Source organism: Giraffa tippelskirchi, chromosome 7 (assembly GCF_054371585.1).
Source record: "Giraffa tippelskirchi isolate mGirTip1 chromosome 7, T2T-mGirTip1v1.2.pri, whole genome shotgun sequence".
In the NCBI taxonomy this organism is placed as follows: domain Eukaryota; kingdom Metazoa; phylum Chordata; class Mammalia; order Artiodactyla; family Giraffidae; genus Giraffa; species Giraffa tippelskirchi.
This window is the reverse complement of record NC_137281.1, coordinates 144,104,500-144,117,217: the sequence shown is the minus strand read 5'-3', so window position 1 is coordinate 144,117,217 and position 12,718 is coordinate 144,104,500. Positions and strand designations below refer to the sequence as shown.

Here is a 12,718-nt window from a genome sequence, read left to right as displayed (position 1 = left end):
TATGGGGGTGGGGTGGGTGAGTGTCTGAAATCAAATGCACGTGGCTTACACTGCTCTGTCAGAGGGCTCATGGGAGTCACAATAATGACAGTGACGACAATGAGAGTAATAACTACCATTTGCCAAGCACCTACTATGTGCCAGGCACCTAACTCCATGCTCTGCATGACTCCCTCACCGCCAAGTTGGCAGATGGGCATTCTGACACACACAAGCGGATCTTATGTAGGTGTTTGTAAGTTGAGCTCTGCACTTGGGTTTCTCCATGATCACGGACATTGTGGAGGACAGTGCCTTTGCTAGGCTGTCAGAGGACCAGTGGGCCCTGGCCTCCCCCCGGGCACAGATTCTGCCCTGGCTTCAGACACAACTGAGATCTGGCCTCGGGGGCCCGGCCAGGCCCGGGGCTGCCAGCCTGAATCCCCCAGCTCCACACAGGGCTGTTGGAGGGGAGGATCCCAAGGGCCCCCAAGTTCACCACCACATTTATTTTAAGGAAGACACGCGGGGACACACCAAGGAGTGAGGGGCCGCAACAGAATAAATTACGAAATAATCAAAAATTTTAAAAGACGGTCAGGACCTTCAGGGCTGTTAAACCACAAGCTCTTTCATTAACATCAGTGCCTCCTCTGGTGTTGGACCCTCGAGGCGGTTGATGGGAGCAAGGGGCACCCGCCAGTGCCTCGTGGCGACCCCTTTGAAACGTGGCCTCAAAGGGGGTTTGAAGAACGTGAGGTGCTGCGGTCCACGAGGCGGCTCAGTGCTGGGGGGGCGTGGTGTGAGGGCAGCCCGGTCTGGCTCCTTACACGCGGTGGCCGCAGCGATGGGGCAGGCGGGAGGCGGTTGGGACACAGTGGTGTGATTGGGGCGGGCGCCGCGGTGCACCACAGGCGGTGGGTTGTAATACTGAATGTGCTTGGGGGTGGCGGGTCCTCTTGAGTTTGCTGGAAGGCGTGATCCCCCAGACAGCGGGGAGGAGTGATGATAGTCAGAATGGAACCTCAGGGGACAGTCACAGCAGGAGCCCCGCCCGGCGCTCTCCCCAGAACACGTGAGGGACTGGGACCTCCTACAGAGCGAGGCGTTGGCACACGACTGTACAAGGAGAGGGGGTTGTAAACAGGGGCCTCTGCCCGGCCGACCCCAGCCTCCGAGGGCTCTCTCTGGCCTCCCTCTGGTTCACACACCGCGTCGCCCCACCGTGGCCCGGCCTTCACTCCTTCTCCTTCACAGTGACCAAATCTCCCCGCAGGGACGCTCTGTCCGCGGACGTGGAGCGCCGCCGGCTGCCCACGTGGTCCTCGGGCCCGGGCCCTGCGGCGGGGACCGTCAGGAGGACTGCATCAGGCCGGTGAGGCGCTTGCCCGCCAGTGACTTTCCCTGCAGAGACAGCGACAGAGGGCACCACAGGCATGCACGCACGCGCGCGCGCACACACACACACACACACACACGCACAGGACAGACACAGAGAGCCAGACAGGTGGGTTAATTGTTTCATGAGCCACAGAGGCCAAACCACTTAGATCACCGACCCCTCTGACCTCCGGGTTTGGGAGCCTTAACCGCAGACAGTTGAACAACTAGCGCTGGGGGACCAGGTTAGAGGGTGAGGATGTGCTGTTGGTCCTCTTTTGAGTGTGTGGGGATTTTACTTACCCCAGCCAGGGATTTCAACCCTTGGAGTATCTCTTAATGCCTGTGGGCTGCCTCTGAACTTGATTTAATCCAAGTGTGGAAGGAAAGCTTGGCCGGGGAACTAGTAAGACTGAGGGGTTGGGTTGACCCAAGCAGACGATGGCTACAGATCTGGGTGACTTGGAACTAATGAGTTAACTAGTCTGAAGAAGACAGAAGGAATTCTATTTGAAACGCAGGGTTGAGCTCTCCTTGGATCCCTTTTTAAAAAAAATTTTTTTTTTAATTTATTTTTATTTGGCTGTGCTGGGCTTGGTTGCAGTATGTGGAATCCATTAATAGTTCCCTGACCAGGGATTGAACCTGGGCCCCCTGCATTGGGAGCATGGACTCTTAGCTACCAGACCTCTAGGAAAGTCCCTGATCCTTTTTTTTTTTTTTAATTGAAACTTTATTTTTTACTTATTTTGGCTGCGTTATGCAGTTTGTAGGATCTTAGTTCCCTGACCAGGGATTGAATCTAGGCCCCCCCACAGTGGAAGCATGGAGTCCTAACCCCTGGATCCCCACGGAATTCCCTCTCCTTGGGTCCTCTTGATGACCAGTTCTGGGACTGGGAAGGTCTGCGGGTATCTGTCAAGGCTTGGGACCTGGGCTACAGGACACAGGACAATGAGCACCTATGTTGGTCTCCAGGCTGACCTTGATGATTCCACTTCAGGAAGTCTTATCAGCCCTTCACTTACAAGAACAGCTGTTCTTGTTCTTTTGGGAAGAAAAAAAAAAAGACTCACTCTACCATGAGTCTTGGTACATGGGGCACAGAGGTCCCCTGAGAGAGGCCAGTTGTTCACATGCCCAGAAGGAGGCAGCTGAGGAGCCTCTGATGTGGGGCTGGACACCAGGAGGACGATGAGCAAGACTCAGTCCCCTGCTTGTTTCTTGGCCATAGTCTGAACCCATCCCCTGCTCACCCTCCACTGAAATCCATAGCATTAGACAGGGGTCTAGACAAGAGTATGGCTGGACCCAAGCAGATGGATTGCTGTGTCTGAGAAAACACTCAGAACCTATCTTATTATTGACAGTGGGTCAGCGACACCAGCGAGGGTAGCGAGGGTCTGCGAGGGTCTGCGAGGTTAGCACTCGCTTGCTCGTCAGCATGTGCTGCAGCGTTTGGCAGTGTGAGGTTGCAGGGGCCGGCAATTCCTCACGTTCATTTCCAAGTGGGATGTAAGGGCTCGTCTTGTTTACTGGGCTTGGCTATATGTCCGCTGGATGTAATTAAAAAAAATTGATCAGGTTTGTGAAGCCTGGTAGGGTACTCAATAAACCTGCTGATTGATGAATTGACCGATAATGGGCATTTCCAACAAACGAACAATACAGGCTGTGAGTTTGCCGGACACAAGACAATGTGTCATCTGGCTAAGCTCTCTACGGGAGGACGTGCCAGCTTGACTTTGAGAATTCCGATGGCACGGATGGGAGCTTGTCCAGAAATGGAAACACCTTCAGGCACAGTTGGACAGTCTGCATCTACCTCCCCTTTGCTCTGCTTTCCCCTCTTTCACTCCTCATTTTTGCTCACTGGACAGCACTTTTCTTTTCTTCTTTACCTCCTCTGTCTTCACACACACACACACACACACACACACACAATCTCCCCATCAGCAACCTTATCTGAATCTTCAGATACATTAAACTCAGCCTGCAGCCGGATACATTTATACTGGGCTAAAGGATTTTTTACGTCAGACTTGTTTTTTTTTTTAATCCTAGAGGGTTTCAAGTGCCAGTTCTTGCAAATCACTAAAAGCAGGATGGCTACTCCTCTGTATGGAGTGGGTTAGGTACAACAATAGCTTATAGGTGGCAGAGGCTGACCTGCAAGGACTCCCTCTAGCCTGGTTCTAAGCACACATGTAGCGGGGACTTTTTTGACTGCCCTTTCTTACACGGAGCTGGAGGCATTTGTCAGCCAGGTGGTCACCTGGGACTGTGCCTTCTCCGTGCAGGCCCGAAGGCAGGTGTGTGTGTGTGCCTGCTCAGTCGCTCAGTCATGTCTGACTCTGTGCGACCCCATGGGCTGTAGCCCGTCAGGCTCCCCTGTTCATGGGATTTTCCAGGCAAGAATACTGGAGCAGATTGCTATTTTCTCCTCCAGGGGATCTTCCTGACCCAGGGATCGAAACCGTGTCTCCTGTGTCTCCTGCATTGCAGGTGGATTCTTAACTGCTGAGCCATCAGGGAAGCTCTCCTGAAGACAGGAAGCACAGGGAAATAGGGACTGATGAGTCCAGAGGTCTCCAGTCTGGGGGGCTCTACCAAAACTCTCCCAGTGCCTTTCACCCTTGTCCATCCTTGCTCACAGGAAACGCACCAAAGAAGGTCACTTTCCTCTTGGGTACTGCTTACTGCTGTGGAATCCACACACCAAATACCAGCTCCTCCCCTCTCTTTCCATCCCTCCCCCACCAGGGCCACACATTACATATCGAGTACCCAAATATATATGTTGCAGGTCTGCCATACAATGGCCTTCGCGGTTCTGATTTAGCTGGTGGCTGTGAACAAAAGGAATCGCTAAAGCTTCTGAATTATAACAGCCTGTTGCCAGTGGGTATGGTAAAAGCCCAGAGACAAAGAAGGTGAGGTTTACCGGGCATCCGAACCCTCATTACAGCTTCATTCTCATTAGTGAGGTCATTTTGGCTGGAAAGGGGGCTGTGGCTGAGAGAGGTTAGAGATTCTATTTCTGGCTGACTGTGTGTCTGTCTGTTTGGGGTGAATTTAGCCCTAAGGATCCCTACCCTCCACACCTCCCTGTTCTATAGAGCTGGCTGGGCTGGGAGGCAGTAATTAATCTCTTCCTGCCTAAGTCCTGGAGCTCAGCCTCACAGCTCTGACTCCAAAGACCTGTGGCCAGCCCATCCATCCTTCCCCTCTCCTCCCCCAGCTGGTTCCATGGCTCGGGGCTTCATGGGTCGGGGGTGGGGTGCAGCTAACCAGCCTGGAGAATGTTCCCAACCTCTAGCCATCCAGGTGGTGCTCCTTGGCATTTTCTTGCCTCCCTTGCCCGCTCCTGCACTCGTGCATTTACCAAATGCCACTTCTGCTGCTAAAGGAAGTCGTGAGCGTTCAGGTCGGCCCAGGGACAGCCCAGCCCAGCCGCAATCTGTTCACTAGGCAGTGACCTCGCTGGTGAGGCTGGAAGGTGGTTACTCATGCAGGACGCAGGCAAGGCTAGATGCCTGCCCTCCGGCCTGGGGGAAAGAAATCCTGCAATCACACTAGCTCAGCAGCTGCCTCTCTTCTGAAGAGCTGAGGTTCTTGTAATTTTCAGGGATCAAAGTGAAATCTGACAGCAGAGGTGTTCCGAGATGAGCTGCTTCAAGGTCTGTGCTGCTATGGGCTTGCTGGGAGCTCCTAGCTACCTGCTCTGCCCAGAGAGAGAGGAGAGTTCCCGTCCTGCACCATCTAGGGCTCTTTCCTCCCTCCTCTTCACCCCCATCCTCCAGTTTGGATGGTTCTGCAGGAGACACTTAGGGAGGGGAGTGGTAATTCTGCCTCTGCCTGGCCCTTGCATAGTTACAGGGGGAAGGCATTTTTTCTGGGTGTGACTGTGTGCTGTTCCTCAATGCTGGTCAGTTGGGAATGGATCATGGTGCCAGGAAACTGCTACCAGCTCAGCCTGAGGCCTTGGCGTAGTTGAGCGAAACACCTGAAGGTGGTTGAAAATGCTATTAGCCGGTAGCCTTTGTCCAAGTGAAAAAATATACGGTGATTAAGAACTGAGCTGCAGAAGGTACATTCCAGAGACACCTAAGCTTTGCATTCAGACAAAGCGCTTTTCACCTTTGAGACACTTGGCTAAGTTTAATCCAATAGAATTTGGGATCCTTCAATTTCATGGGCCACGGGCTCAGGGCTGGGATCACAAACACCCACACATTCAATTCCCAGCCTCCAGGCTGACTAATCATTTCAGCTCTGCAGCCATCTTGATGGCTAGAAGCCTGGAAGAAGGTGGTCACGGAATCCTTTGTTTCTAAAAGGAAATGCACAAAAGGAAGAGCTCCCTTTTGTATGGTGCTTTGGGAAAAATCAACATGCGGCTTGACATGCCATGGCTCTGTGCATTGCACGTCCCGGTATTAATCAACAAAGCATGCACGGTCACCATTACCAAGAGCTTTGCCACTCACTTACCTGGGAGACAGGTGCTAACCTCTTTGACTGGGAGAAGGGCGGTGGTTCAGAGGGTAGCCCTAGGGGGTCAGATGGCACACTGGGGGCAGAGAAGCCAAGCACTGGCCGCTCAGGGGCAGGACCTTTTGCAGCACTAAGAAAGTGGAGACATCTGAGCTGCTGATGAGATTTTCTTGCTGATTTGTCCAGATGACCTAAGACTGCAGTTACAGATCACAAGTCCACTAAGTTCAAAACCAGGCTACAAGGGGGATGGAAATCAACCACAGTTGTCTCTAGGGCAGAGGGATGTAACTGACTGAAAAGGGGCATGAGGGAACTTTCTGAGGGAACTTTCTAGGGTGATGGGATGTAGGTTACACTGGTACATACATTTGTCAAATTCATTGAACCATACATTTCAGATCTATTGATTTTGCCATGTGTAATTATGCCTCAAAAGAAAAGAAAAAGATTAAAAATAATCCATCTATCATATCTCTGATTTGAAACTCCCCACCCCTTACTCTTTTTCAGTTGCTGTCCCAGCAACCTTGCCTTTTGGCTTCAAAGCTTCCCCCTCCAGTATGGGGGAAACCCAGATTCCTCTGCTTGAGGAACTAGAACTTGCAATAGAACTAATTTGGAACATGATTTCTAGTCTCCATCGATCCAAGCCGATCACCTTGTGGTGACACACAGACATTTTTCATCCCTGCTAATGAAAAATGGTGTTTTGCTGAATAGGGCTCACGAGGTGACCTCAGCAGGCAAGACGTGGGAGGCCCCAGAGACAAGCTGTCCTTTCAAGGAGACTGAAAGTTACCTCTGAGTAGTTGATGCTCAAGTCCATCAACAATGAGTGTGTGTGGAGTCACAGGTCTGTAGGGGACTCACTGGGGAGAGCGGTCAGTCCCTGACTAAGAGCTGGGTAGGAAGGAGTGGTCCCGGCTTGCGTTTGTCAGGAGGTGGAGGCCAAGGACCTGCCTGACTTCCTCAGGTGACTTCCCTGGAAGTTGGTCACCCTGGTGCCCTTTCTCCATTGAGCAAAGCAAAAGGGATGATTTCAAAAAGAAGTGTAAGGAATTCTGTGGCATCTCCTTTCTCAGAGATGGTTAAAATCAGGGCGAGAGTGCCATTTGCTCAGGATAGTTTAGGGCTGAGAAGCTCTGTCGGGGGATTGTAGGAAAACCCACACGTGATAGAGAATCCTTTGAAGACACTTTGACTCTCCTCTTCCATCATCAGCAAGATGGCAGATGAAGTGGGAACTAGCCAACAGTTACCCACGGCTGATCCATGGCAGAGATGGCTGGAGCAGCATCTCTTCCTCATGGGAAGAGAGGTTGCTTCTGGCTTTCTCACTCTTCGAGGGGGTGGGAGTGGGGTGGGGATGGGGATAGGGTGGGGAGGGGCAGGCCCCCTGTGACAAGATCCTCTCTTGGGGTCTGTGTTACTCCTGGGTCCTCGCTAAGCTTTCTGGTCTCTCTGAGGAGCTGAAGGGCATTTTATTTGGTTTTAAAATATTCTCTTCATTCGACTGTTTAAAAATCAGATACCACAAACATAAAACAACAAGTACCCATATCAAGAGACAGGTTGAAACGGAATGAATTTAAAAAAAAACTCAGGGGATAAAGAATTAATACACATCGTGCATGCATGCTAAGTCGCTTCAGTCATGTCCGACTCTTTGTGAACCTATGGACTATAGCCCACCAGGCTCCTCTGTCCATGGTTTTCTCCAGCAAGTATACTGGAGTGGGTGACCATGCCCTCCTCCAGGGGATCTTCCTGACTCAGGGATCGAACCTCATCTCTTACGTCTCCTGCTTTGGCAGACAAGTTCTTTACCACTAGCACCACACATTAAACCTATTTAAAAAGTAAGGAATATGGTCAAAATAAAAACAATGGATTCTTCTGTAACAGCCCACCGTCTTATGTATGGTAATATAAATAAGTAGTCACATTTTCTCATGTCAACGGTGGGTCTGTGGACTCTGCCAGCCGTCACGTATGCTGAGAGTAATTCCCACAAAATGTTCCTGGAACAATTAGCAGGTTCAGACACCTTACTCCACTCTGTATTGACAACTAGAAGTGCTTTATTTTTTAACTTATTTTTTTTAAATTTAGCAACTCTGAGTTGCTAGCCCTCCTATCTGAACTAAATGTGAGAGGACCAACCTCTATGCCCTACCTCCCAGGGACTTTCTGTTTGAATTTTTTATTCTTGCACGGAGTGGCATTGCTCCCTCCTTTTTCAAGTGCCCTCCTATTCTACTTGCCCAGACCTTGATGGTAGCAGCATGGGGACGGTCCCCTTACAAGAGACACAGGTTCGCTGTCATGGACAGTTACCTACGGACATCTATTGATCAAACATTGAGCAGCTGTTGTGTGTCAAGCACGCTCTGCCTTTGACAGACACCTGCGCCATATCTACAGCATCCTTGCCAGTTAGGTCTTCCTTTAACACCCTCTGGACACATGAGGTTGAGCTACTAGCCTGAGCACATACAGCTGGTCAGTGGGCTTCATGGCTCATCTACCGTCTCCTTGGTACATGACCATCACTCTCAAGGAAAGGGGCAGGTGGGAATGCTCAGGACTAAGGGCTCCTCCATGCCCACCCATACCAGGCAACGTCCCTGGGCAGGCCGAGGTGATTTTCTCAACCTCACTGAGAAAGATGCTTCAGCTCTTGGGTATGCTTGAGAGCATCCAGGGCATTTCTGCTCTGCCTGATGGGCTTCCCTTTTACTTTGGCTGCTGAGCTAAGCTGAAGCACAGCTCACTACTGCATGGTGGACAGGCCAGTGAAGCTGCCACTTCTGTTTGTGACCTTCTGTTATAGGTGCTGATGCCCCTGGGATCTCCATAGCAACAGTCCTGGGAGGAGAAAGTCAGGTGTGATGTTCACCTTTCCTAAGAAGGGGCAGGCAGATACTTTACTCCAGTTAGAACCAATACCCAGCAAGCTGGCTGGGGAAGCCCTTCCTGGCTGCTGTTCCTGCCACTCCTGACTCCTGTCCCCTCATCACGCTCATCACATATGGGGCTCTTACGCAAAGTTCGACCTCTGCCTGTTAGTTTTAGTGGGTGATGGGAGAACTTCCTCCACAGTCCCCATCTGTGCGGGGACAAATCAGCCACCGGACAGGCACGAGGGATGCCGAGAGTGACAAGGGCTCAGTAGCTGTGCCCGACATAGGTGGCACGATGCCCAAGCACAGACTCCCCAGCCTCCTGTCCAAGTTGTGCATTCCACTTTCCCTGCTGCATTTTTCTCTGCAGGTAGGAGAAATCCCTTCTTTTATTACTGGATCGCTTATCTCCTTCCTCTGCTCTGATTGAATAACCCCGGTGCTCTTTCTATAATCAGCCTGCCCCAAGTTCTTGGTGGACACAGGGGTGGAGCAGAGGCGGGTATTCTGTTCACAAGGCTCCTCAGTAGCATGCCTTCCTGTAGCTGGTTCTGTGCTTGCCTCCTCCTCTCCTCCTCCTTAAATGTACTTTGGCATCTCTGCGTTGGTTCACTCCAAATTAGGCCAGAGCCAAAAGACTCAAGGAAACAGGGACATGGCTCAGTTGCTATTGGCAACAACTTGATTCTACTTTTTTCCCAACTAGGAAGTTCAAGTGACCCTCGACTATGGCCACAGGGGAGAGGGCTGCTGAAGTTTAGTGGACGAGACAGCAGGTGGGGTCACTGGCTGGGCAGCATGTGTGATTCTTCTTAGGACCCACAAGAACACTAACCCCACCCTCCTAGGGGCACGTCTCATTTCCTGTGAACACATTCACCCAGAACACATCCGTGGGTTGGGGTCCTTGGTTAAGCCAGCTGCCAAGGCAGGGTTTTGAAGGCAGAGTTGATCAACACGCTGACTGTCTCCCACTGCCCCAAAGCATCATCTTTCCGGGGATGTCCTGGTTCATTTAGAAGCCTATGCAAAGAGGGTTGACTCATTTCTCTCTCCTCCCTACTATCAGGAATGCAGTTAGGTGGGCATTTATCAGACAGGTATTCCTAATCTGAAAAAGTGCAGGAAGGGACAGGTCAAGCAGCATTTTTCAAGACATCTCTGGGTTGATGGAATTCCTAGCCACCGCGAACCTTCTTACTTCCCTCTGAACCCTTTTCACATGTCCCTGCAATGCTGGACAGGGGATGGGTTGGTTCCTTAGCCCTCTTCTCCCCTGGTGGTCTAGCAGGTAGAAAGGTGAGATTTTCCCGTTTCCCACAGGACTTGGCCCTGGGCCACAGATGAAGAGTAATGGGAGCTGTAAGGGGGGACTAAGCTTAAGGATGCTGCTGTTGGATTTAAAAGCATCTTCAAAGGTAGTGAGCATTTCTGCTAGGGGCCCAGGAATGAGTGACAGGATCAGTACCCAAAGACATTATTTGAACATTGCCTCTGGGACAAAGGGCTCATCTCCCTGCCACTTCTGGATCCCTTGGCTTCTTGCTTCTCAGGAAGAAAAAAAAAAAACTATGGGTGTAAAAAAAAATGGGAACACCAAAAAAAGGATGCTGCTGACTCTCCAGGGAACTAGGGCGTGAGAACAGGAGGGATGGGTGGAGGTGAGGCTATGGACACACAGATCATCTCTTCCGGTTTGGGGAGCACCTTCTGTTGCTGAAGGCCCCCAAGGAAGGATAGAGCGAGCGGACGCCGGGATCACTCACCCACTGCTGGAAGGAAGCCGCCTCGGGGGTGAAATGCAGCGGCCATTCTGACTCTGCGCCAGCAGCACTAGGCAATTGTGTTTTTAGGAAGGGAAGTGAAGAACAACTTATCCAGCTGAAACTGTGAAGACCAGTGGCTTTAGGGGAGCCCCTGCCCAGACGTGCACCCGGCAGCAGCAGCAGCAGCGGCAGCAGCAGCAGCAGCGGGCAGGCGGTCCACGCGCGGAGGCACATGCAGGTGTGCCGCGTATGTGCCGCACGCACCACACACTGGACATGGAAGCGTGCAGCGGGCAGGCAGCACATGCACCAGTGTACACAGCCGTGCACACGCCCATGTGCGTGTTTACACCATAGGCACTTACAAGAGCGTCTCGTGCATGGTTCATAAGCAACCACGTGTTTGGCTGTAGAGCTTTGCCTCAGACTCCTAAGATGCCCATCTAAAGCATTTATCTTAAGAGACATCTATAAACCCGATTTTCCCCAGGACAAAGCCATTCGTGTCAGAGGAAATGGCTTCTGTGCTTCTGTTTCTGTCGATACTACAAGCAGGGGGAGCGTGCACCCCAGGGGGCTGGTTTATGAGGGATTTGAAAGCATCCCTGGATCTCAAAGCCACTTGATCCTGACTCCTCAGACAACCCCTCTTCGTGGTACAGCGCTTAAAAAAGAGAAGCCTCTGTTTATCTGGCAGAGGAAGCAACCAGACTTGGGAAGGCTGGACTGCTCAGGGCGGCTCCAGGCAGGCAGACAGCGGTGAGGTAAGGGTTTCTGGGAATGAGGCTCTGCCATGTAGGGCGCTACCTCTGGAGAACTGGAGTTCACGCTCTGCTAGGGGACAACTAGCTTTGATCTGGGTCTGGAAACGGGAGGCTTCTTAGGGTCCTGCACCTCAGGGGACGGGAGCAAATGCCAGTTCCTGGCAACATAGGCAGTCCTTCCCTGGTGGCCCTCCCCATGTCCTGGTACCATGCTGCTACAAGTCCGCAGTTCCTACAGCTTCCTGGGACGTGCATAGGGGCCCTGAGAAATAGACCACAGGGCAGGAGCCAGTCTGCTTGGTACCACAGTCCCTGCATTCTGAGGGAAAGCAGAGAAACCAGCTCTCTGAGTTGACTTTAAAAATTAGACAGTAATAATAGTTACCATTTATTGAGTAGGGTCATGACCTGGTTACTCCAATAAATGAATGTGCTTTGCACACACTGTCGTATTTGAGATATCTGTGTCCACATCCTCAACTGCTAAATAAATATAGTAATACCTACTTCGCAGAACACTGTTGGAAATCAGATAAAGAATAAGAGCTAAGCGTGGGCTGCAGGTAACATCATCATAATAGAAAACAATAATAATACAAAGAGTTATGCTTGAGCTTATATACTGCAAACACTATGCTAAGCATCTTACGTATTTTTTCCCTCCTAATCACTTACTCCGGAGAAGGCAATGGCACCTCACTCCAGTACTCTTGCCTGGAAAATCCCATGGACGGAGAAGCCTGGTGGGCTACAGTCCATGGGGTCGCTAAGAGTCGGACACGACTGAGTGACTTCACTTTCACTTTTCCCTTTCATGCACTGGAGAAGGAAATGGCAACCCACTCTAGTATTCTTGCCTGGAGAATCCCAGGGACGGTGGAGCCTGGTGGGCTGCCGTCTATGGGGTCGCACAGAGTCGGACACGACTGAAGCGACTTAGCAGCAGCAGCAGCAATCACTTACTCTTTTTTTTTTTTTAATTTGGCCACTGCCTATATAGCATGTGGGACCTTAGTTCTCCAACCAGGGATCAAATCCACACCTGCTGCATTGGAAGGCTGAGCCTTAACCACCGAACCACCGGGGAAGTCCTGAATCATTTCCTCTTATCTCCCTTTTACAGATGAGGAAACCTAGGCTTGGAGGCGCTGCCTGAGTCACACACAGAGTTAAGTGCTGGAGCTGGAGGAGATCCTAAGTCCCTCTCAGGCCACGATCCGCACGACATGGATGCCAACAGTGTGACACGGCAGCTGTTTTTGCCATGCCCTCGTTTAGTGACAACATCCACCCCAGGCAGTAGGTGTCCCTGTACCCCTCGGGCAAGTGAGCAACTTGCCTGGGGTCTTATCCCAACTTCAGGTGGAGAAATAGAATTCAACTGGGGCTGCCCAACCCCCACCTCGAGCCCACTCTCTACATTCTG

The 12,718-nt window shown here is 51.4% G+C and overlaps 1 protein-coding gene across 7 annotated transcripts in view; it reads right to left on the bottom strand.

The window, feature by feature from the left end:
• Positions 1-592: 592 nt before the first annotated feature.
• The window catches only part of RGS6 (regulator of G protein signaling 6), a 588,674-nt gene continuing 576,548 nt past the window's right edge, over positions 593-12,718 (bottom strand). For 5 of the 7 annotated variants that reach the window (XM_081508925.1, XM_081508924.1, XM_081508922.1 and 2 more), the window contains one exon: positions 593-1,383. In XM_081508925.1, coding sequence (XP_081365051.1) covers positions 1,333-1,383 — 51 coding nt within the window. In that variant the 3' untranslated portion in view covers positions 593-1,332. Of the gene's footprint in view, positions 1,384-10,528; positions 10,596-12,718 lie in introns of all 7 variants that reach the window. The other 2 variants (XR_014059230.1, XM_081508920.1) reach the window with 2 other exon arrangements.